Source organism: Palaemon carinicauda, chromosome 9, assembly GCF_036898095.1.
Source record: "Palaemon carinicauda isolate YSFRI2023 chromosome 9, ASM3689809v2, whole genome shotgun sequence".
Classification (NCBI taxonomy): Eukaryota; Metazoa; Arthropoda; class Malacostraca; order Decapoda; family Palaemonidae; genus Palaemon; species Palaemon carinicauda.
Genome location: NC_090733.1, coordinates 113,462,718 through 113,487,258, shown reverse-complemented (window position 1 = coordinate 113,487,258; position 24,541 = coordinate 113,462,718). Strand labels below are relative to the sequence as shown.

Below are 24,541 nucleotides of genomic sequence, written 5' to 3'. Positions count from 1 at the left end.
AGAGAGAGAGAGAGAGAGAGAGAGAGTGTTTATTTAAGTTTTGTGAGAGAGAGAGAGAGAGAGAGAGAGAGAGAGAGAGAGAGAGAGAGAGAGAGAGAGAGAGAGAGAGAGAGAGAGAGAGAGAGAGAGAGAGAAAGTGTTTACAGTATTGGCTTTAATTTTGTCACAGAGAGAGAGAGAGAGAGAGAGAGAGAGAGTGAGTTGTTTTAGTATTGTTAAATAGAGACATTTTATTTGCTTTAGCTTTGTCATTAGAGAGAGAGAGAGAGAGAGAGAGAGAGAGAGAGAGAGAGAGAGAGAGAGAGAGAGAGAGAGAGTGAGTGAGTGAGTGAGTGAGTGAGTGAGTGAGTGAGTGAGTGAGTGAGTGAGTGTGGGTGTTTATTTACTTAAGTTTTGTCAAACCGCAAGAGAAAGAAAGTGTTTATTTGCTTAGTTTTGTGAGAGAGAGAGAGAGAGAGAGAGAGAGAGAGAGAGAGAAAGAAAGAAAGTGTTTATTTGCTTTAGTTTTGTCAGAGAGAGAGAGAGAGAGAGAATTTCATTTTTCTTTAGTTTTGTTAGATCGCGCGTGCGCGAGAGAGTATGTGTGTATGTGCGTTTGTGTGTGCGTGTTTTGTGTGTCCGCAGTGCGCGCCGAAGAACAAGGATAATTAGCGAATGATTGTTTGAAGTTGGAAAGATTGTTGGTATATTTGAGGTTGTTTGTTTACCTTTTAGCTAGGATAGGGTGGTGATGAATGTCTTGGGCGAAAGCATTGGATCTCGAACGATAGAAGGAGTCGGTTCTGCATTTTTTTGTTCTTCGGAAGCCGGCTGTTTAGAGTTTTTATGTTCTGAGTAAGTACTGTTTTTATTCATTTTTGTTAGGCGCGTTCGTGAATGATAGAAAGTTTATTGTTTATCTTTGATTATAGTGCGATAGTTTAGTTTAGTTAGGAGTTTTCGTAAGCGTTTTTTTCTTTTTTATTGCAGGCCGTAGTTCCTCCTTTGGATTCCTTTATACTCCTTGGAGTTTTAGTTTGGCCTGGAAGGTGGTGTTTGCCAGCCGTGTGTATATTGTATATGATTAGCTTGATGATGACGACCCGGACCGGACAATGAATATAGGAATAGACTGCTGAAATACAGAATTTTTGAACGTTGATGACCCGGCTATAAAATACGGATTTCTCTCACGACAATTGATAACGACGACCACCGCATAAGATTACATGGTCGAATTGGCCGTACGATAGTGTTGGCCAGTGCCAGTAGGCTACAACTTGCTTAAGGACTGTTGCGTGTGAACCAAGAGGTTCTCTTGGTTTGGCATTAATTTTTTTTGTGTTGCAGAATATGATTGGTGTTTAGTATTAAGTAATGTATTTAATCTTAAGTGTGCTTTTGGTACTGTGCGTGGACTGACGGTGTTGGGTACATTAAAAGGATATTGTTTTTTCGATTGTTGGCGAGTTTTCGGTACCATCACGCACCGATATATACAGCGAATTTTGTGTGTTTTTTTTGTCTATTGAATTTATGATAAATTGTGATTGTTCCTGGGTTATGGCATATGGTGGATGGTTTGGTGATAAGTGATTTGTTCTAGTGTTAAGTCAGTTTAATGATATGTGTTCTGTTTTTGGTTGCGTTAATATAGTTTTAAGGCTATGTTTTGTTTTCATTTTCCTTCTGTCCAAGAGTCTAGTTTAAAGTAAAGTAAGGGGAAAGTTTGTGTTGTGGGATATTTTGGAAGTAAGAGTGATCAAGGGTGTGGGGGTTGTGTTTTGTATACATCCCGCTACACCCTGGGCTTGGGAGCTTGCAAGAGGTCCCGGACTGGGAGGACGACAGGCACGAACAGACGCACCCTCAAGCGCAACACTAACACTTTTCACAACACTTCCACTCACTAGGTCACTACCCACTGCACTCTTACCCTTCAACTCCCTGACGTCTGCCATGAGTTGATTACGGTCACTCGCCAATGACTCGACTCTCTCACCCAGAGCCTGGATGGCACGCATCATATCTGCCATCGAAGGTTGTTGAGTGCTAGAAGGGGGATCAGGAGCAACCACTACAGGGGAAGGAATAGGTTGTGGGGCATGGGGAGAGGAAAAATCAACTGAGCGAGATGAACTCCTCCTGACTCTATCTCTCTCTAGCCTACGTGAATATTTAAGGAATTCGAGAAAATCGAATTCCGAAAGCCCAACGCATTCCTCACACCGATCTTCCCATTGACAGGATTTACCCCGACAATTGGAACAAATGGTGTGAGGATCGATAGAGGCCTTCGGAAGACGCCTTGAACAGTCCCTAGCACTACACTTCCTGTATTTAGGGACTTGAGAAGGGTCAGCCATCTTGAATTAGTCAAAGGGGAATTCAAAATCTATCCAAGTCGTCAACAAATAATCCAAAATTCAATCAAAGAATGCAAGGAAGTATTGAAGATAACCTCTGCAAAGCGAAAGCTAAAAACTAGAAATGAGTACTTCACCAAAATCTGTGAAAATCAATCCAGTAAGCAACAGCGTATTTAGTAGGTCTTGCCAGTGGCACGACAGAGAGAAAATTGGTTCTGTGTTTACATGGAGTACTTGAGTACCTGCTCGACAGATGGCGCTGTTGATGTACACCCCCACCTGTATAGCGATCGCTGGCGTATTTTGTCCTTAGGTTTTTCTGTCGGGCAGCAGAGCTGACAGCTTATATGATCACCGGCTAAGTTTAATATTGAAAAAAGGAAGTGATCACTGTACCTTCTGAATATGAGGAAAACTTAGAAAACTAAAAAACTGCTTATAGCCAAAGCTACGACTTTTGAAAGAATAAAAAATGGAGGCAATAACTAGCAGAAACAAAGTACAGTATTCAATTCATCATATTGAAAATCTTTATTTTACTCTAAATTTAAATTTCTTACTTTTGAATGAATCACATATTAAAACTAAGTAGTTTCATAGAAATACAGTACAGTACTAAAATTGCTGGACAATACAGTTAAACTAAATGGAAAACATACAAACCTATAAATTTTCTCAAACTCATGACTATCATATTTTGATAAGGGATCACCAGGGTCCTGGAGTTCTGTATTCAGCAACAGAAACTGACGATACCTCCTCATACGTACTTCGCGCCTTAACGTTTCCATACCAGGCCTTCTGGAAATCCTCTGAAACATGTTGAAAGGATTTTGAGATCCTACCAGATGATTTTTCTTTAACTTGTAACCAGCATTTTGTTAATCTTTGATATTACAGGTAGAATTTCTCAACAACTTAATGAAAAAAAAGTTATAATGTATAGGTACTGTACTGTAGTTTGTTGATGAAGGATAAAATTAGTAAAAACTTACTATAAAGGTAGAATAGAAAACTGGGTCTGAAGATTAATATCTAATTCATTTATAAATACTGTACTGTAAAACACAAAAATAAAAAAATTTGCATAATAGCAATGAAAAACTGCAAAAAAGTTAGACTGAGTGCCTTTTGAGGAGATAATTTACCAGGGACTTATTTTTCTCATTAGGCAACATATCTATATTATTTTATGTCAACTTTTTTTAATATCCTTTACATTTACAGTATATAGATCCAAATGGAAACTTTTGATTAGCCTTGACTTCATAATTGATTTAATATATCTACATACAAGTACACAAAATATAACCTTGTCCATCAACTTAATAAATATTTTAAAAAGATACAGAGGAGATAAACTCCACAATTTTTCACAAGTAATTTCTTTACTTTCAAAATGAGAATGCAAAAGACCAATTAACATACCTGAACAATCATTTTAGTAGCTATATAACTTTTATACTCATGTACTGCAATCTACCATCAATTTTTGCTCAAATGTTTCAAAGTCAGCATCTTGAGGATTTCCCATAGTTCTGCAAGTGTAAATCCTGTTACAATACGTCTTATTTTCAATATATTAAAAATTATGAGAACCATTATATATATATATATATATATATATATATATATATATATATATATATATATATATACATATATATATATATATATATATATATATATACATATATATATATATACATATATATATATACATATATATATATATATATATATATATATATATATATATATATATACTGTATATATATATATATATATATATATATATATATATATATATATATATATATATATATATATATATATATATATATATATATACAGTATATATATATATATATATATATATATATATATATATATATATATATATATAAAATGTATGTAGCAAACAGAACATATATCTGTTAAACCAAAAATATGTATGAAACATTAACTTTAACTGGACAATGTTTATAGTGCTGTAGACTACTATGTTTTAATGTTAATTGACATGTTTATAGTATAGTATACATTACTGCACTACATTCTAAAAATAGAGCAGTGCAACGTACTGTACTGTCCGGTATAAACTTTAAAACTACAGAATAGAGCCATTAAAAACAGACTAACAAGATCTCTCAAAAGCAAAGGTAGCCTTACAGTCAAAATAGAATTTCAAAATAATGTACTTTATACACTACTTTATATTACATTAAATATTTTCAAACACAATATATATGGTTTCTTACTTTTCTGCAAACTATAAGTGCCATGGGCAATCACGTCCATTGCTGAGGGAATACAAAAACATGCGAATTAATTACAGAATGCTACTCTGTACAAACCTTATGATGTAAAGAGTCCTGTAAAAGATTTAATAGGATTAATTATTAATGAGACACTTTCCTGGGAGTCAAATAGTTATATCTTTCAAAGTCAGTGCTTTCTCATTCATAAATTCTGAAAAATACAAATAATTCTCTCTCTCAGTGCGATCCGCAAAGATAGAATCCTCAAATATCACAGGCTAACTGTGTTGTACACAAATAATCTCTTTAATAAGAGAACCAAAGGAAGCTATACTCAAGTGAACCAAATATTCATTGATATAAAGCTCCTTCACTATCAAGAACTCCAGGTATAAATAACCCCAAAAACTCTAAAAAAAATCCTAAAAATGATATTTTAATTATAAAAAAATTTTTTGAATATACTTACCCGGTGAATATATAATAGCTGCTGCTCAGCGGCTCGACAGAAAACACACTCAAAAACTCGCGAGCGATCGCTATGAAGGTTGCGGGTGTGCCCACCAGCGCCAACTATCGGCCAGATACCACTCTTGCATGTAAACAAACCCTTCAATTCTTCTCGTCCCGCTGCGTCTCTATTGGGGAGGAAGGGAGGGCCTTTAATTTATATATTCACCGGGTAAGTATATTCAAAAATTTATTTTATAATTAAAATATCATTTTTAAATATTTAACTTAGCCGGTGAATATATAATAGCTGATTCACACCCAAGGCTGTGGGTAGAGACCAGAGTTAATTAAGTTTACAGCGTATATGCTAAGAGTTTTTGACAGTTATCAATATAACAAAACCAAAATATATAGGTACCTGGTAAGGAAGTTGACTTAGACGATTACTCTGCCTTGTAAGTCTGTCTTCCTCACGAAGCCCAGCGATCCTCTTAGGATGCTGAAAGACTCCCAAAAGCTGAAGTATGAAGGGTTGCAACCCATACTAACAGGACCTCATCAAACCCCTAATCTGGGCGCTCTCAAGAAATGACTTTGACCACCCGCCAAATCAACCAGGATGCGAAAGGCTTCTTAGCCTTCCGTACAACCCATAAAAAACAATATTAAAAACATTTCAAGAGACAGATTAAAAAGGATAATGGAATTAGGGAAGTGTAGTGGTAGAACCCTCACCCACTACTGCACTCGCTGCTACGAATGGACCCAGTGTGTAGCAGTCCTCGTAAAGAGTCTGGACATCTTTCAAGTAAAATGACGCGAACACTGACTTGCTTCTCCAAAAAGTCGCGTCCATGATACTTTGCAGAGATCTATTTTGCTTGAAGGCCACGGAGGTTGCTATAGCTCTAATTTCGTGCGTCTTAACCTTAAGCAAAGATTGGTCTTCCTCACTCAAGTGGGAATGAGCTTCTCGTATTAAAAATCTGATAAAATATGACAAAGCATTCTTTGACATAGGTAAGGATGGTTTCTTAACCGAACACCATAACGCTTCAGATTTACCTCGTAATGGCTTAGTACGAGCTAAATAGAACTTAAGAGCTCTAACGGGACATAACACTCTTTCCAGTTCGTTGCCTACGATCTCTGATATGCAAGGAATATCAAAAGATTTAGGCCAAGGATGAGAAGGCAGTTCATTCTTGGCCAGGAAACCAAGTTGAAGAGAACAAGTGGCTTTTTCTGTAGAAAAGCCGATGTTCTTACTGAAGGCATGAAGTTCACTGACTCTTTTAGCCGAGGCCAAGCACACCAGGAAAAGAGTCTTAAGAGTGAGATCCTTCAGGGAGGCTGAATGTAATGGCTCAAAACTGTCTGACATGAGGAACCTTAGGACCACGTCTAAGTTCCATCCAGGAGTAGCCAAACGACGTTCCTTAGAGGTTTCAAAAGACTTAAAGAGATCTTGTAGATCTTTATTGTTGGAAAGATCTAAGCCTCTATGCCGGAAGACCGAAGCCAACATGCTCCTGTAGCCCTTGATCGTGGAAGCTGAAAGGGAGCGAACTTTTCTCAGGTGTAAGAGAAAATCAGCGATTTGGGCTACAGAGGTACTGGACGAGGATACAGATGCTGACTTGCACCAGTCTCGGAAGATTTCCCACTTCGACTGGTATACTCTAATGGTAGAAGCTCTCCTCGCTCTTGCAATCGCACTGGCTGCCTCCTTCGAAAAGCCTCGAGCTCTAGAGAGTCTTTCGATAGTCTGAAGGCAGTCAGACGAAGAGCGGGGAGGCTTTGGTGTACATTCTTTACGTGGGGCTGACATAACAGATCTACTCTTAGAGGAAGACTTCTTGGAAAGTCTACCAGCCATCGAAGTACCTCGGTGAACCATTCTCTCGCGGGGCAGAGGGGAGCAACTAACGTCAACCTTGTCCCTTCGTGAGAGGCGAACTTCTGCAGTACCTTGTTGACAATCTTGAATGGTGGGAATGCATATAGGTCCAGATGAGACCAATCTAGAAGAAATGCGTCTATGTGTATTGCTGCTGGGTCTGGGACTGGAGAGCAATAGATTGGAAGTCTCTTGGTCATCGAGGTTGCAAAGAGGTCTATGGTGGGTTGACCCCAAGTCGCCCAAAGACTCTTGCACACGTCCTTGTGGAGGGTCCATTCCGTAGGAATTACCTGACCCCTCCGACTGAGGCAGTCTGCTAAGACATTCAAGTCGCCCTGGATAAACCTCGTTAACAGGGAGATGCCTCGATCTCTTGACCAAATGAGCAGGTCCCTTGCGATCTCGTACAGTGTCAGGGAGTGGGTGCCTCCTTGCTTGGAAATGTATGCCAAAGCTGTGGTATTGTCGGAGTTGATCTCTACCACCTTGTTTCGAAGGAGACTCTCGAAGTTCATCAAGGCCAGGTGGACTGCCAAAAGCTCCTTGCCGTTGATGTGCATGCTCCTCTGACTTGAGGTCCACAGACCTGAGCATTCCCGACCGTCCAGGGTCGCACCCCAACCCAAATCCGACGCGTCCGAGAATAGTACGTGGTTTGGGTTCTGAACTGCTAGGGAAAGTCCCTCTCTCAGACTGATATTGTCGTTCCACCAATTCAGGCATGCCTTTACTGGTTCGGAGATCGGGATTGAGACCGTCTCTAACGTCTTGTCCTTTTTCCAGTGAAAAGCTAGATGGAACTGGAGAGGTCGAAGGTGTAGCCTTCCTAGCGAGACAAACTGCTCCAGGGATGATAGAGTTCCTACTAGACTCATCCAATTCCTGACTGAGCATCGTTCTCTCTTCAACATCAGTTGGACTTTGAGCAGGGCTTGCTCTATTCGGGTGGCAGACGGAAAAGCCCGAAAAACTGGACTGCGAATCTCCATCCCTAAATACAGTATAGTTTGGGATGGAATCAGCTGGGACTTTTCCAGGTTGACCAAAAGTCCCAATTCCTTGGTCCGATCCAATGTCCAATGAAGATCCTGCAGACAGCGATGACTGGACGAGGCTCTGAGAAGCCAGTCGTCCAAGTATAGGGAGGCTCGGATTCCCGATAAATGGAGGAATTTTGCTACATTCCTCATAAGCCTCGTAAACACGAGAGGAGCAGGACTTAGGCCAAAGCACAGGGCCCGAAACTGGTATACCACATTGTTGAAAACAAACCTCAGAAAAGGTTGGGAATCTGAGTGTATGGGGATGTGGAAGTATGCGTCTCTTAGGTCGAGAGAGACCATCCAGTCTCCCTTTCTGACCGCTGCTAAGACTGATTTCGTGGTCTACATGGTGAACTTTGTCTTCGTAACAAAGACGTTGAGTGCACTGACGTCTAGCACCGGTCTCCAACCTCCTGTCTTCTTCGGTACTAGGAAGAGACGGTTGTAAAACCCCAGTGATTGAAGGTCCGAGACTTTCACCACCGCTCCCTTCTCTAGCAAAAGAGACACTTCTAGTTTCAGGGCTTGTCTCTTTGACTCCTCTCGGTACCTGGGAGAGAGGTCGATGGGGGAAGTTGCTAGAGGAGGTTTGCGTACAAATGGAATTTTGTACCCCTCTCTGAGCAACCTCACAGATTGTTGGTCTGCGCCCCTCTTCTCCCAGGCTTGCCAGAAGTTCTTGAGTCTGGCTCCTACTGCTGTCTGAGGCTGCGGGCAGTCAGACTCTGCCACGTGTGGACTTGGCTCCTCTCTTCTTTCCTCTCTTTCCCTCGGCACGAGTACTTCCCCTGCTGGGAGCTCTGCCACGAAAGGGCGGAATAAATCTGGACGCCGGAGTGTCTATCCTAGGTCTTGCAGAAAAGGATGTCGAAGGAGTCCCTTTGCGAGCAGAGGACGCAACCAAGTCATGGGTGTCCTTCTGCACGAGTGAAGAAGCTATGTCCTTAACCAATTGTTGCGGGAACAAAAACTTAGATAAGGGAGCAAAGAGCAGTTCAGATCTCTGACAGGGAGTAACTCCTGCCGACAGAAAAGAGCAAAGGGACTCTCGCTTCTTTAGGACTCCCGACGTAAAAGAGGAGGAGAGCTCATTGGAACCATCGCGGATGGCTTTATCCATACAGGACATAATAAGTACGGAGACATCTCTATCAGCCGATGAGATTTTCCTACTTAAGGCTCCCAAACACCAGTCAAGGAAGTTGAAAACTTCAAAGGCTCTATAAATGCCTTTCAGCAGATGGTCAAGGTCCGAGGAGGACCAACTAATCTTCGAGCGTCTCATGGCTAGGCGGCGGGGAGAGTCTACAAGGCTTGAGAAGTCGCCCTGGGCAGAGGCAGGGACTCCCAAGCCGAGAACTTCTCCCGTGGCATACCAGACGCTCGATCTAGACGAGAGTTTAGACGGAGGGAAGGCAAAGGCCGTCTTCCCCAAACTCCTCTTGGTTTCCAACCAGTCGCCTAAAAGCCGTAAAGCTCTCTTGGATGAGCGAGAGAGCACAAGTTTTGTAAAGGCTGGCATGTCAGCAGGTACGCCTAGAACAAACTCAGACGGCGGCGAACGAGGAGCAACAGCGAAGAAGTGATCGGGAAACAACTCCTTAAAAATTAACATGACTTTCTTAAAGTCCATTGATGGAGGAACTGTTCTGGGTTCGTCTACATCTGAAGGATGATCCTCAGGCTGAGGGTCAGCAACGTCCTCATCTGAAGGATCCTCATCTGACAACTGCTGAGAAACAAGCAAAGGGATTGGCAATGCTTGACACGCAGCATCCACACGCACTGGTGCATTAGTAGCGGACCAGGACGCAACGTCATGTAACTGCTTGACAGTCTGTGAACTGTCAACAACAATTGGTGCGTGAGGACGCACGGCGTCCACTCGAGACTGTTTTGACTGCCTAGTCAGAGCAGTCAAAAAAACTCTAGACTGCGGTGGTTGACGCTCAGCGTCAAAACAAGTCAACTCCGATGGTTGGCGAACGTCCTGAACGTCAACAGGAGCATTAGTAAGTGGCCTAACGTCCAAATGCGGCTGAAAATCCACACGAGACCGCATCGAGTGAGGCTCTACATAACGTGACTGACGTGACTTGGCTACGCCAACGTCAACAGGACGCACAAAGGTTCGTTTGGGCGGCTGAAGGCCAGGATCTCGATGAGATAAACGGCTAGGCTCAACGGGAACCTTATCGGCAGAATAGTCCTTCCATAAGGGAGGTGAGCTTAGTCTGCATGTCCTGCAGTATAACCCATTTAGGGTCACGGGAATGGGTGCGGTAAACGACGGGGTTAACGTCTGAGACGGGCACAACCTTGCCTACACCAAGACTTTCTGAGCCTGTGTAACGTTGCTGATTAGGCGGCGAGCAGTCATCCGATGACTGCAATGGGTCAGAACTGTCCCAATGACTACATCCAGGACGCTGGACCTGTCCTGAGGGACCGACTTTCGCTTAAGGGGCCTAGAAACCTTGCTCCACGGTTTCTTATGCGAAAAGCCTTCGGAAGACGAGGAGAAAATGGGCTCTCTCGTCTTATGGTAGGGGCGATCTTGGTGAGATACGCCTGAATACCATAGAGGGAACGTCTGTTCGCTGATCAAGGCCTCTCGAACCCATAAGTCGTTTGACATTACTTCTCCCCTGGGCTTGGGAGCTTGCAAGAGGTCTCGGACTAGGTGAACGACAGGCACGAACAGACGAACCCTCGGTCGCAACACTGTTCACAACACTTTGCGCACTAATCACTTTCCCACTATTTTCCGCTGTGGCACTCTGACACTTAAGCTCTTTAACGTCAGCCATGAGTTGATTACGATCAGTTTGCTAACGCTTCAACTCTTTCCCCCAAGGCATGAATAACACGTAACATGTCTTGCATAGATGGTTCCTGAGTGCCAGAAGGGGGGGTTAGGTACAACCACTACAGGGGAAGGATTAGGTTCAGGGGCATGTGGAGAGGAAAAATCTACTGACCTAGAGGAACTCCTCCTTACCCTATCTCTCTCTAGCCTACGTGCATACTTATCGTATTCGAGCCAATCGAATTCCGAAAGGCCCACGCATTCCTCACACCGATCTCCCAATTGACAGGTTTTACCCCGACAATTGGAACAAACAGTATGTGGGTCAAGAGATGCCTTTGGAAGACGCCTATTACAGTCCCTAGCATTACACTTACGAAATCTAGGTACCTGTGAAGGGTCAGCCATTTTGAATTAGTCAAAGAAAGTCCAAAAAACAATCCAAGTCATCAACAATTAAATCTGTTCAATAAAGAGTTCAAGAGTTTAAGTTGAGGAAAAAACACCTGCACTGCGAAAGCTCAAACCAAAATGAAGTACTTCACCAAATATGTTGAGAAAACTCCAGGTTATACAGCGAGTATTGATACGTCTTGTCGTCAAGGTCGACAGAGAAGAATTGAAGGGTTTGTTTACATGCAAGAGTGGTATCTGGCCGATAGTTAGTGCTGGTGGGCACACCCGCAACCTTCATAGCGATCGCTCGCGAGTTTTTTAGTGTGTTTTCTGTCGAGCCGCTGAGCAGCAGCTATTATATATTCACCGGCTAAGTTAAATATTTAAAACTACTCTTTCCATATTTTAAAGAAACACTAAGTCAGGGAAATTACTTAAACTTTTATCTTATTACATCCCAGCAGAAACTAAATAACTAAAGTCCAGAAATCAACTATTGGAGAACAAAGTTGACTTCAAATAATGAGAAAAAGCCAAATTAGAATGCTATGGGGCCGTAAATTCTCAAGGAAATTCAACGAGGTGGCTACTGCTCTATCATGAGGTCTAACTTTCTAAAAGGAAAACCAATTACTGTATAGCTTTAATTGTGCAGGGGTTTCAATCAAAGAGACTTTAAATAAAAAAAAAGAAAAACAACCGCATTCTTGGATAAGGGAGGGCTAGGACGCCTCACTCAACAAACTAAGTTTCAGATTCCATCTAAAAGATTAACTGTCCTTTTCAAATAAATCTTCAATGCTTTTATAGTACATAAAAATCTGTCTTCCAAATCACTTTTCACCTAACCCTGTAAGGAAAGAAGAGCAAAATGATACAATAAATGTTTTCAGCTTTAAACAGTTATTTTTTTTTTTACTCTAATCTGGCTACAGGGATAAAACACTAGACTGTATGCAGAGTAAAGGCTCGAAGCTCTCTATTTAATTTGGCTAGAGCAAGGGTCAATAGGTAAGGGGGTCTAATAGTCTGCTCTTTTAATCAAAGTTCTTCAGTGGCTCATAAATAGAACCTCTCAAGTATATAAAAACCCAATCAAGATTCTAATGAATAAAATTACAGACAGTTTCTCTATAATCCCATATACAGTACTGTGATCCCATCCCTGATGACCTCACATTGATATGACTAAACATATGTTATGTACTTAAGTACTGAATTGGGCATACCCATATAACATTTAACAACAGCTACTCAGTCTCACTTCATGAACCCCCCCCCCCCCAAAAAAAAAATAATAATAATAATAATCTTTTCCAAAGAATACTTAGGTGCAGAGACACCCATGTACCCACCCAGTAATCATCCCAGCTTTATAGACTTTCACAAATCAAATACATATGCCACTACTCATGATAAAAATTTAGTTGATTTCTTTTTAGAATCTAAAATAAATAATCTAGAGGGGCTTGAAAACTTTTTGTTTAGAGGTTAGCTGAGGAATGTGTTCCCTTTCATATAAAAATCAAATAAAATTAATATATTGTACTGTAAAGATATATATATATATATATATATACATATATATATATATATAGATATATATATATATATATATATACTGTATATGTATATATATATATATATATATACTGTATATGTATATGTATATATATATATATATATACTGTATATGTATATATATATATATATATATACAGTATTGAATTGGTGGAACTTGAAGTTCAAATTTGTTGCAAAAACTTTTCTGTTGAACTTTAATCTTGTTTCATAGTTTACATATGGTCTATTCTAAATATTCTTTTTATTTTTGTTATATACTGTAGTTTATTAGTTGAATATTTTATTTCCTATCCTCACTGGGCTGGTTTCCCTCTTGGAGTTCTTGGATTTGTAACATTCACTGCAAACAGTTTAAAAGGCAATATCACAAGAATTTAAAAGTAGAAACTTGAATATCATGAAGCCCGAATATATTGGACAGAGACTTTAAAATGTCCAATCTAATCTAGCCTATACCTGGCATGGGAATTCCATTACAGTATAGGTTAATGTACTGTATAATATATAGTGCTAATTTCTCATTATCACTCAACTTAATACTAGAAAGGGTTGGGTACTATGCATTCTGGCCTCTTCTTTCCATAAAAAACAATATGTGTGTATTAGTAATACATAAGATTATAGTACAGTATTTCTCATAGTAATGTGAACAGAACAAAAATATTGCAACTTTTTTGGTGCAAGAGGAGATGGATATTTATTGTGCATACACTATCGTAAGGAGCTTGCGAAAAATTTTTCATTATGTAATGACTAACATTTTGAACCTATTAAAACTTCATAAATTGTTATACACAAGTACATATCGGTTTTCAAACTTGGTAAGAATTATTTATGAAATTCTTGCCAGTGAGGCAATGGCAGCCTTGCATGGCAAGTTTAGCACAATATTTATGGAGCTTTACGATAAGAAATTCGACCTCAAGCTATGCTATATCTCCTAAAAAGGATAGCCCTATACCAATGTTCTGATAGAGTTAATTTCAGTTTTCTTTGACTTCTGGAGTTCTGGGTTTGGTTGGGGGTTCCAAGTCATACAAAGTTAGGACACATCTCTGCAATTTTCTATGATTGTGGCACTTCATTGTCAGGTTAGGCAAAGAAGTCCAAACGGGGAGGAGAAAGCTTTGCTGATCATTTAGCATACTGTTAGGTTAGAATGCATCATTATCATTACTACATTTTAGTTTTATACATATAAGTGGGATTATTATCACTAATGAACATTAATTATGTCTTTCTGATACTGATATAGTGAGATTTATTTATAGCATTTCTGTCTCTTAAGACTGGTGCAATATGCTCATCTTTTGAGTTTCCACTACCCTAAAAATTCTGATTTCCCATTGGGAGCTCACATGTGTTATACATTTTACTATCTAGAAGAAAAATAAAGTGGTTTGCACCAGAACAGTAAAGAAATGCATGTAAACAAAGACATCCAATTGGAAACACAGTTGATTCATGCATTTGGCAAGAAATTAAAACCATTATTCTATTACTCCAATTTAAACCCCGAAAGTGCATTAACTCCTGACTTAACATCCATATTATCCAACTCTATTAGAAGGGGCCAGGTTATTGATTTTTGTCTTTAGCCAACATCATTCTAGAAACATTAAAGTCCTTTAATTTCACATAAAACAGGAATTCACTAAGTAATGGATCAATGCTGGCCATTTATGTAGGTTTTGTTTCTAAATAATAAAAGAAGCCTGTGAATAATTTACTTATCAATGATTAAAAGTGTAGACAACACTGGTGTTTTCAAAGTCCATTGTTGATAGTTGATAATGTACAGTACTAGTAACTGTGACGTATGAGCTAACATCTTACAATTTTAGAAAATTCTCAATTTTTCCTCCAACATAATGATTACCCACTGTTTTCAAATAATTATAACCTGCTGAATCTTTAGTACTGAAGTTCCAGGATAAAATTTTGATACTTCGGAAATATTGGTATTTCATTTTTTTCAGTCATCTATTATAACACTTTATTAAACAGTCAACTAATTTTGCTTAATCACCAAAGTATGTATATTTACAGAAGAACTTAATGCAAGAAGAAATTTTAATTATATTTAGTCTGTGATAAGTCATCATCACTGAGGTTATGTTATTGTGGTGGGGGGACTTGCAAGGAACTTCAATAAAGAAAAAGAACTGACCCCTGGGTTTAGTTACAATGAATTTATGATTTTGGGTTAAATAGGCTGGCACTGAGCCCTGTAATGCCATTTATTGTCCGATGTGCACCTAGGGTAATACAATAGTTACACCGAAGAAAAATTTGCAAAACGTTGGACAACAAGATGGATGAAACAAAGGATGGAGGTAAAGTAAAAAAAACTTGAAGCATGTGCAGCTTGGGAGCAAATGAGTGCACTGATGGCACTAACCACCACAGACCCTAAGTTAGGTTAGAATCCATACCCATTTTTTCCTAGCTCTGTTTTCCCTCATAAGAAAACCAAAGCAGTAGTTTCCAATAAAACCTATGTCACCTATGCATTTTCAATAATGATTTTGTGTGATTTATAGAAATCTTTACCAAATCTGCTAATAATGCAAGATGTATTATGCTAGTTTTGTGCCTTTCCTCAAAAAGAAAAAAAAAAAAACAATTTTCCACAAAACTATAAATAATATTGTGGGGATACGTACCAAATACTGGTTAGTACAAACAATGATAAAAAATAATCATGTGGATAATATGTCATGTATTTTGTGTGGAATCTAATTATCATACAATTTCCAAAACTTTATTTGAAATGCGTAAAGCTCTCAACATTTTAGAGCAGGCTTGACTTATCTCCAATAAAAAAAAACCCATCAACGACCGTTTAAATTTTGTTGTAAACAATATTATCATTTTAATTTGTATCTAATTGACAAAAAATGAAATATGAAACATTAACCATAATGACTATTACCAGCCTACAGCTTCGTTGATTGGCCTACACATGCTGCAATGGCTAATCTGAAACTGAAATATACTTACGATTATTCAGTTATCTTGCCAATACGTAAACTTTTTTAGCCATTTTGAAACATCCTACGACTGCCTTTCATATCGCAGGTAAAAATACTTATAGTATCACTGTACATCAACACTAGGAGTGGGAACGTTCATCGGCACTCAAGAGCTCAGCTGTTTCTGACAGCTTTAGCTTCAGGTTCTGGGGCGAGGCATCGCAGCCTTTGCAACGGCGCCTCCAACGTTTATTTCATACTGTTTTGTCTTTTCCTCCACATCAGGTTTAATATTTTTTTCTTTTCTATATATGCTTCACTAAATGAAAATAAGCCTACTATCTTCTTTAGGGCTTCCTCGTATGGTTGATGTAGCTCAATTCATTCCTTTCTTTTCTATATTCCTGGCAAAAAAAAAAAGTATCAAATCTTCCTCCCCATTTTCACAAAAATTAGTTTAGATTCGCACCATTGTGTCTATTTACAATATTTAGTTTTAACGTATTAGTTATCACTCCAAAAAATACCACTGAAGCAAATGTATTGTCATAAATTAACTTTAATTTCTTTCTTCCACGTTCTATATATTTCTAACCTCACACTACTTTCTATTTCCTCTTTCCAGTTTTCAGTATCCCACTTTCAGGTTTCCGATTTTATTTCTACCTTGTTCATTCTTCTTATCTGTCTTATGCATATACTTAATTCTTCTAAGTACATTCCCAAAGTAAACAAACATGAATGACGCCATCAATCTTTTGGACATTACTTGTTGGTAGACACAATTATTAGGTTTTCCCTGCGTGACAGGATTAATGCTTCAAAAACAGTGAAATTAATATAGATGAAATAAATTGCACATTTGATATTTCCATTGGATATATGCAATAATTAATTTGATCTAATGTAAATTATGCGGAACTTCAGTGATTCAAACTTGGAGCAAATGCTTTTCTGTTGAGCCAGTATCATTTCATCTTAATAGGCTATATACGCATATAGAGTATGTATATATATATATATATATATATATATATATATAAATTTATATTTTATATTCCAAAGATTACCATTCCTTTCACTTCTTTACACAAGGCGGCTGAACTTGTATTCTAGGATATCTCTCTCTCTCTCTCTCTCTCTCTCTCTCTCTCTCTCTCTCTCTCTCTCTCTCTCTGTCTCTCTCTCTCTCTCAGGGTTGTAGTTTGTCTAACGATTTCACGAAGTTATCTGTAAAATTCATTAAAATGCCTTGAAGGGAAATATACACAAAACTGGTTTCCAGAAATAAGAAAATTAAATACACAACGTTCCCTACTAGAATTCTTCATTATAATGGCCATTAGGTACAGTTTTGGCTAAAGCGGTCTTTATAGCACCAGTTGCAAGATCTTTCTCTCTCTCTCTCTCTCTCTCTCTCTCTCTCTCTCTCACACACACACACATTATATATATATATATATATATATATGGTGTATGTGGTTTTCATTCTGTGCCATTGCAAAATATAGCCGACTTGATAAATTCCAGTCTTTACTTCTCCAGCTTTACAAAAATTATTTCATATTTAGGGATTGAAGTGCATTGAGGTTTGCATTCCTAATTTCATTTCAATCTTCACTTCCCCTATGGCGAATTTCTTTTATTTCAGTGTTCAAAAATTTTGGATTTTTTTTTTCACTTTGTCTTTAATATTTTTGCAAAATTTCATAGTTTGACCACTTTAGCAATAACTTAATGGCTCCACACACATTGAATATCAGAACTAAGTTGTCTTCAGCGCATATAGCCTACCATATAAAGTCAATGAACCTCGTACTAAACATTTGTACATTCATTCTGCTTCTTTGCATCAGTACTTACATTTTATTGGGACCAGTGATCAAGGGGATTGTCCCTGGAGAAGATGCTGTGAAATCTTCATAAAAGCAAGTTTGTAATTTACACACACATTACAAAAAATAATCTGATATACATTTCTTGTTATTATACTCTATTGTATTACATGGACCTATTCTTTGATTACTAACATACTAATGTAGTTTCATAATCTTTTGATGCAAAAAGGGAAAGTCCCACTCCAATTGTGGCATAGTTTACAGATTATCCAAGTTTAGTTATTATGTACTGTATTAGTGTTGCTGGCAATTAAAGTAGTAACAATAAATACATCAAAAATAAAATTCAACTAAGGTGAAGATGTCATCATAAAACATTTATTTCACAAATACATATCAAAGGTTTAACGGCCAGTCATGAATGGTAGAGGCAAAGGACATTGACATTCTAGAGACTGACCATATACAGTATACTGTATATATGATCAGTACCCAAGCCCCTCTCCACCCAAGCTAGAACCAGGGAAGGCCAGGCAATAGCTGCTAATGACTCAGCAGGTAGACCTATAGGCTCCTCCAAAAAACCATCCTTAGCTCACAAGGATGGTGAGGTGAGGTTGCAGCCACCAAAGGACCTAACGAGTTTGAACGGGACTCGAGTCATGGTCTGGCAATCACCAGGCAAGGACATTACTAACATGCCACCAAAACCAGTAACATAAGATGGAAGGCAATCAATACGTGGAAGTATGGCACGCACTTAGGCTCTTGTAGTGAGTATATTGCACACATCCCTATTCAAATTTAAAATAAATCTGGGTTGAGGTAAGCTATTCAGCAGACTGTGAAGCAATTTGAGAAAACCCTGCAGGTGCACTTGAAATCTTAAGTCAAAAGAGCAAAATCAAAGTAAGAAGGAACAAAGGTTTAAGAGTTTAAGAAATAAGATAATGCAGCCAAAAAGACAAGAGAAACTGCTAAAATCTTTAAGAATACATACATACCAAGGCACTTCCCCCAATTTTGGGGGGTAGCCGACATCAACAAAGAAACAAAAACAAAAAGGGGACCTCTACTCTCTACGTTCCTCCCAGCCTAACAAGGGACTCAACCGAGTTCAGCTGGTACTGCTAGGGTGTCACAGCCCACCCTCCCACATTATCCACCACAGATGAAGCTTCATAATGCTGAATCCCCTACTGCTGCTACCTCCGCGGTCATCTAAGGCATCGGAGGCAGCAGCAGGCCCTACGGGAACTGCGTCACAATCCCTCTCCATTCATTCCTATTTCTAGCACGCTCTCTTGTCTCGCTCACATCTATCCTCCTATCTTTAAGAATGTCTATAGTAAACCACACGAGGCGATCTGATGGCACTAAACACCGCATGGATTATCCCATCTGTTAAAACTTGTCAACAATCTCTTAGACTGTACAGTACTATAGCCTACCTGTAAAATCAATGTCTGGAAATATTTTACCCTATTTAAATTTTCAACAATTAATGTATATATCCACAAAACCTTTCTTTCCCATTATTTTATAATCGATTATACACAACCAAGTTCTTGCGTTAGGCACCGTGCCTACATGTACTGAAGGTACACCAGAATACTATACAGCAAATATAAGCCAAAATACATGGAAATTATTTTCATTATTGTCCTTAGGAAATGACAAATGAGTTGATGACATTCATACTTATAGGTACCCAGTTCCTTGGTTTAATGTCCTAAAAATGAGGCCTGTTCACAAAATCGGTTATGCCTGACGGGCAAATACTGATACCAGATCCGGTAATGCCAACACTCACACTGGGAGGTGTGGTCACGGTGACAGGCATAAAGGTAAGGTCAGAAGCGAGGAAATGATGGGCATACATGAACAGGCAGAAACTGTCTTGACTAGTAAACTGAAGCAAGCCATGGGTTGGGTTGGACAAATTTTACAGCCGCAAATTGTGGTGCTTTGTTGCCTTTCTTTCCTCAACGATGGTAACACTATTAAGATAGCACATGAGAGATGATAGTTCAAGGAAAGTTTGGGAATTGACCATAAACTATTCAGTCTGATTACTATTAATAAAAACCAATTCAATTCAAGGCAGGTTCACATGATTTTCTAGCTAATTTTCTTACCAAAATACTTCTCTCATAAAACAAAAAGAAATTTCTCTCGTTCTCCAAACATGCCCCAATTCTGGATTCTCAAGCAACTTCTGCTGCCAATTTAGTAGTTTGAAGAATGTTTAGTTTTCTCATTATTGGTAGAGATATTTGTTTGTGTCCTCACTCAAAATTATGTAAATTCATATTTAAATGAATATGAAAGTACTGTACCCTTGTGTTAGGATATGAATTATCTCTCTATCTATATACCAAGGCACTTCCCCCAATGTTGGGGGGTAACCAACATCAAACAAATGAAAAAAAAAGGGGGACCTTTCCTCTCTACACTGCTCCCACCCTGACGAGGGACTTAACCGAATTCGGCTGGTACTGCTAGGGTGCCACAGCCCACCCTCCCCCCTTATCCACCACAGATGAAGCTTCATAACACTGAATCCCCTACTGCTGCCACCTCCGCGGTTATCCAAGGCGACCGGAGGAAGCAGCAGGGCCTACCAGAACTGCGTCACAATCGTTCGCCATTCATTCCTATTTCTACAACGCTCTCTTGCCTCTCTCTCATCTATCCTCCTATCATCCAGAGCTTTCTCTACTCCATCCATCCACCCAAACCTTGGCCTTCCTCTTGTACTTCTCCCATCATCTCTTGCATTCATCACCTTCTTTAGCAGACAACCATTTCCACTCTGAACATGGTCAAACCACCTCAACACATCCATATCCACTCTAGCTGCCAAATCATTTCTTACACCCGTTCTTACCCTCACTACTTCGTTCCTAACCCTATCTACTTGAGATACACAAGCCATACTCCTCAGACAATTCATCTCAAACACATTCAATTTCTGTCTCTCTGTCACTTTCATTCCCCACAACTCCAATCCATACATCACAGTTGGTACAATCACTTTCTCATACAGAACTCTCTTTAAATTCATGCCTAACCCTCTATTCTTTACCACTCCCTTCACTGCCCCCAACACTCTGCATCCTCCGTTCACTCTCTGATGTACAGTACATCTGCTTCCCCTTCCTCATTTGCTGCAACAACAGACCCCAAGTATTTAAACTGATCTACTTCAAGTAACTCTCCGCTCAACATGACATTCAACCTCGCACCAACTTCCCTTCTCTTACATCTCATAACCTTACTCTTACCCACATTAACTCTTAACTTCCTTCTCTCACATACCCTTCCAAATTCTGTCACTAATTGGCCAAGCTTCTCTTTCGAGTCTGCAACCAGTACAGTATCATCAGCAAACAACAACTGATTTACCTCCCATTCACGATCATTCTCGTCTATCAGTTTCAATTCTCGTTCAAGCACTCGAACATTCCCCTCTCACACCACTCCATCAACATACAAGTAAAACAACCATGGCAACATCACACATCTCTGTCTCAGCCCCACTCTCAATGGAAATCAATCGCTCACTTCATTTCCTATCCTGTCACAAGCTTTACTACCTTTGTATAAAATGTTCACTGCTTACAACCACCTTCCACCAATTCCATATAACATCACATTCCACATCGCATCCCTATTAACTCTATCAAACGCTTTTTTCCAGATCCATTAAGGCAATATACACCTCCTTACCTTTTGCTAAATATTTCTCACAAAACTGCCCAACTGTAAAAATCTGATTCATACATTCCCTACCTCTTCTAAACCCACCCTGTACTTCTAAGATTGCATTCTCTGTTCTATCCTTAATCCTATTAATTAGTACTCTACCATACACTTTTCCTACCACACTCAACAAACTAATACCCCTTGAATTACAATACTCATGCACATCTCCCTTCCCCTTATAGGAATTATAAAAACTGTAAATATCATAAGGAAATATACTGTGAATCAAAATAAATAAAGCAAATATACTGTAAATCAAAAGAAATAAAGGAAATAAATTTAATGTGTTCCAAACGTCCACAAATACTGTACAGCACACATAATCATAGAACTCATTTCTAAAAGTTTTTAATATAATTCAAGGAACAAATTATAACCATTAACATAATAAATTAACCCACATTAATAATTCACAATATAGAAATATATTGACAGACTAAGTCGTTCTTTAACTTTGATGAGAGCCATGGCTAGTGTGAGGGAGATGAGAGGAGGAGGAGGGTGTTACTTCTTGGAGGGAGAATCTCCCTCCATGAGATCTTTTGGTAAAATACAGTATTGTATTGGGAGTTTTCTTTCTTGAACCGCATTCACCATCACTAACTCAATCACTTAATACGGTATTGTATACACTCTTTGGTCAGTCATTTTCTTACACTATTACCAGTACATTCAACTTCCACAAGGAACGTATCTAAAGAAGACTGCTTTTATCTTTTCTTTAAGAGAGTATTGATAGATTTGCTGATTGTCCTTTAAAAGCCTTACCTGGGTGATTTTTCTAAATTATACAGGGTTTCCCACATTCTTATTGTCTTCCTAATTTCACTTGAAGCGAGCAATTTGTCCCTCTTTCTCTCCTCCTACTATAATGAAATTCCTTCTGCAACATCTTTTTGCTAATTCTTAGGCAACTCTTTACCTCCTCAATAGCTCATTTAGAAGACTGTTTATGACATCATAGTCCACCTTCACCACCATTTTCTTACCCAGGGACACAGTATCACTGACAACTGCATACTGGATTGGTTCTAATTCCCCGAAATCACGTTCAGCAATGAAATCGGGCTTCAGTTTCCTCTATGCAAAATTGAAGGTTCTGTTAGTGACACCTTCCTGGATTTTATCAATCATGAAGCAGCTGACAATGTGGAAATGTTCTTTCCAAAACTCTGAGGGTGAGGTTGGTCCCTTCAGTGGCCTTGGAGCATTGCCTGTAATAAAGCTTCTTGAAATTTGAAATTATCTGCTGATCCATGAGTTCGAGTTAGGAAGCAGGAACTTTATTTGGATGTGTTTAAATTCTTTCCATTAGGCCCTCTTTAATGGATGGAGGATGGACAGGAACATTGTTCTTAAGCAACAGGGCTTAGAGTGAGTTCTTCTCCATAAAGCACAATTTTGATCTCAGGACTAAAAACTTCATTGACCCATTCCAAAACAAAACAAGTCACCCAACCCTTGTTTTTTCACCTCCATGGATCTTTTAGTTGCTTCTGCACACTGTACTTTTTAAAGACGTGAATTCTCCGAGTGATACACCATGGTTGGATGGTCTTTCAAGGGCTTGTGACTGGAAATTGTATTTTCTTTTGCAGTAATGAAGGTACTCCTGAACATATTCTTCCAAAAAACAGATTGCAGTTGAACAGTCTCTACAGCATGTAAAATTCATAATCCATGAACTTTCATATTCTAAAATGTTATTTTCATTAGTAAAATAAATTTTTGAATATACTTACCCGATAATCATGTAGCTGTCAACTCCGTTGCCCGACAGAATTCTACGGAAGGGATACGCCAGCGATCGCTATACAAGAGGGGGGTGTACTCACAAGCGCCACCTGTGGCCAGGTACTGCAGTACTTCTTGTTGACACCACCTCAATTTTTCCTCGGTCCACTGGTTCTATGGGGAGGAAGGGTGGGTCAATTAAATCATGATTATCGGGTAAGTATATTCAAAAATTTATTTTACTAATGAAAATAACATTTTTCAATATTAATCTTACCCGATAATCATGTAGCTGATTCACACCCAGGGAGGTGGGTGAAAACCAGTGTACATGTATATCAAGAAGCTAAGTATCCCGTATTTCATATTATCAGTTATTCAAAATAACAATGAAATTATAAGTACCTGGTAAGGAAGTCGACTTGAGCCATTACTCTGCCTTAAATAAGTTCGTCTTCCTTACTGAGCGCAGCGTTCCTCTTAGGAGGCTGAACAACTCTAAGGTGCTGAAGTATCAAGGGCTGCAACCCATACTAAAGGACCTCATCACAACCTTTAACCTCGGCGCTTCTCAAGAAAGAATTGACCACCCGCCAAATCAACAAGGATGTGGAAGGCTTCTTAGCCGACCGTACAACCCATAAAAAGTATTCAAGAGAAAGGTTAAAAGGTTATGGGATTATGGGAATGTAGTGGCTGAGCCCCCGCCTACTACTGCATTCGTTGCTACGAATGGTCCCAGGGTGTAGCAGTGCTCGTAAAGAGACTGGACATCTTTGAGATAGAATGATGCGAACACTGACTTGCTTCTCCAATAGGTTGCATCCATAACACTCTGCAGAGAACGGTTCTGTTTGAAGGCCACTGAAGTAGCCACAGCTCTCACTTCATGTGTCCTTACCTTCAGCAAAGCAAGGTCTTCTTCCTTCAGATGAGAATGTGCTTCCCTAATCAGAAGCCTGAATAGTAAGAAACTGAGTTCTTAGACCTTGGAAAAGAAGGCTTCTTGATAGCACACCATAAGGCTTCTGATTGTCCTCGTAAAGGATAAGACCTTTTTAGATAGTACCTAAGAGCTCTAACTGAGCAAAGTACTCTCTCCAGTTCATTCCCCACCAAGTTGGACAGGCTTGGGATCTCGAACGACTTAGGCCAAGGACGTGAAGGAAGCTCGTTTAGCAAAAACCGAGCTGCAAGGAACATGTAGCCGTTTCAGATGTGAAAACTATGATCCTGCTGAAGGCGTGGATCTCACTTACTCTTTTAGCTGTTGTCAAGCACACGAGGAAAAGAGTTTTTAATGTGAGGTCCTAAAAAGAGGCTGATTGGAGAGGTTCAAATCTTGATGACATAAGGAACCTTAGGACCACGTCTAGATTCCAGCCTGGAGTGGACAACCGACGTTCCTTTGAGGTCTCAAAAGACCTAG

General features: G+C 39.2%; 1 protein-coding gene across 3 annotated transcripts in view; it reads right to left on the bottom strand.

The window, feature by feature from the left end:
• LOC137646834 (putative nuclease HARBI1) overlaps nt 1–16,044 on the bottom strand; it is a 53,464-nt gene extending 37,420 nt beyond the window's left edge. Inside the window, exons 1-4 of one of the 3 annotated variants that reach the window (XM_068379909.1) lie at nt 15,801–16,044; nt 4,610–4,651; nt 3,777–3,886; nt 3,012–3,160 (exon numbers count right to left, since the gene is read on the bottom strand). In XM_068379909.1, the coding sequence (XP_068236010.1) occupies nt 3,012–3,160; nt 3,777–3,788 (161 nt within the window). In that variant the 5' untranslated portion in view covers nt 3,789–3,886; nt 4,610–4,651; nt 15,801–16,044. The other 2 variants (XM_068379911.1, XM_068379910.1) reach the window with 2 other exon arrangements.
• Between the last annotated feature and the right edge of the window lie 8,497 nt (nt 16,045–24,541).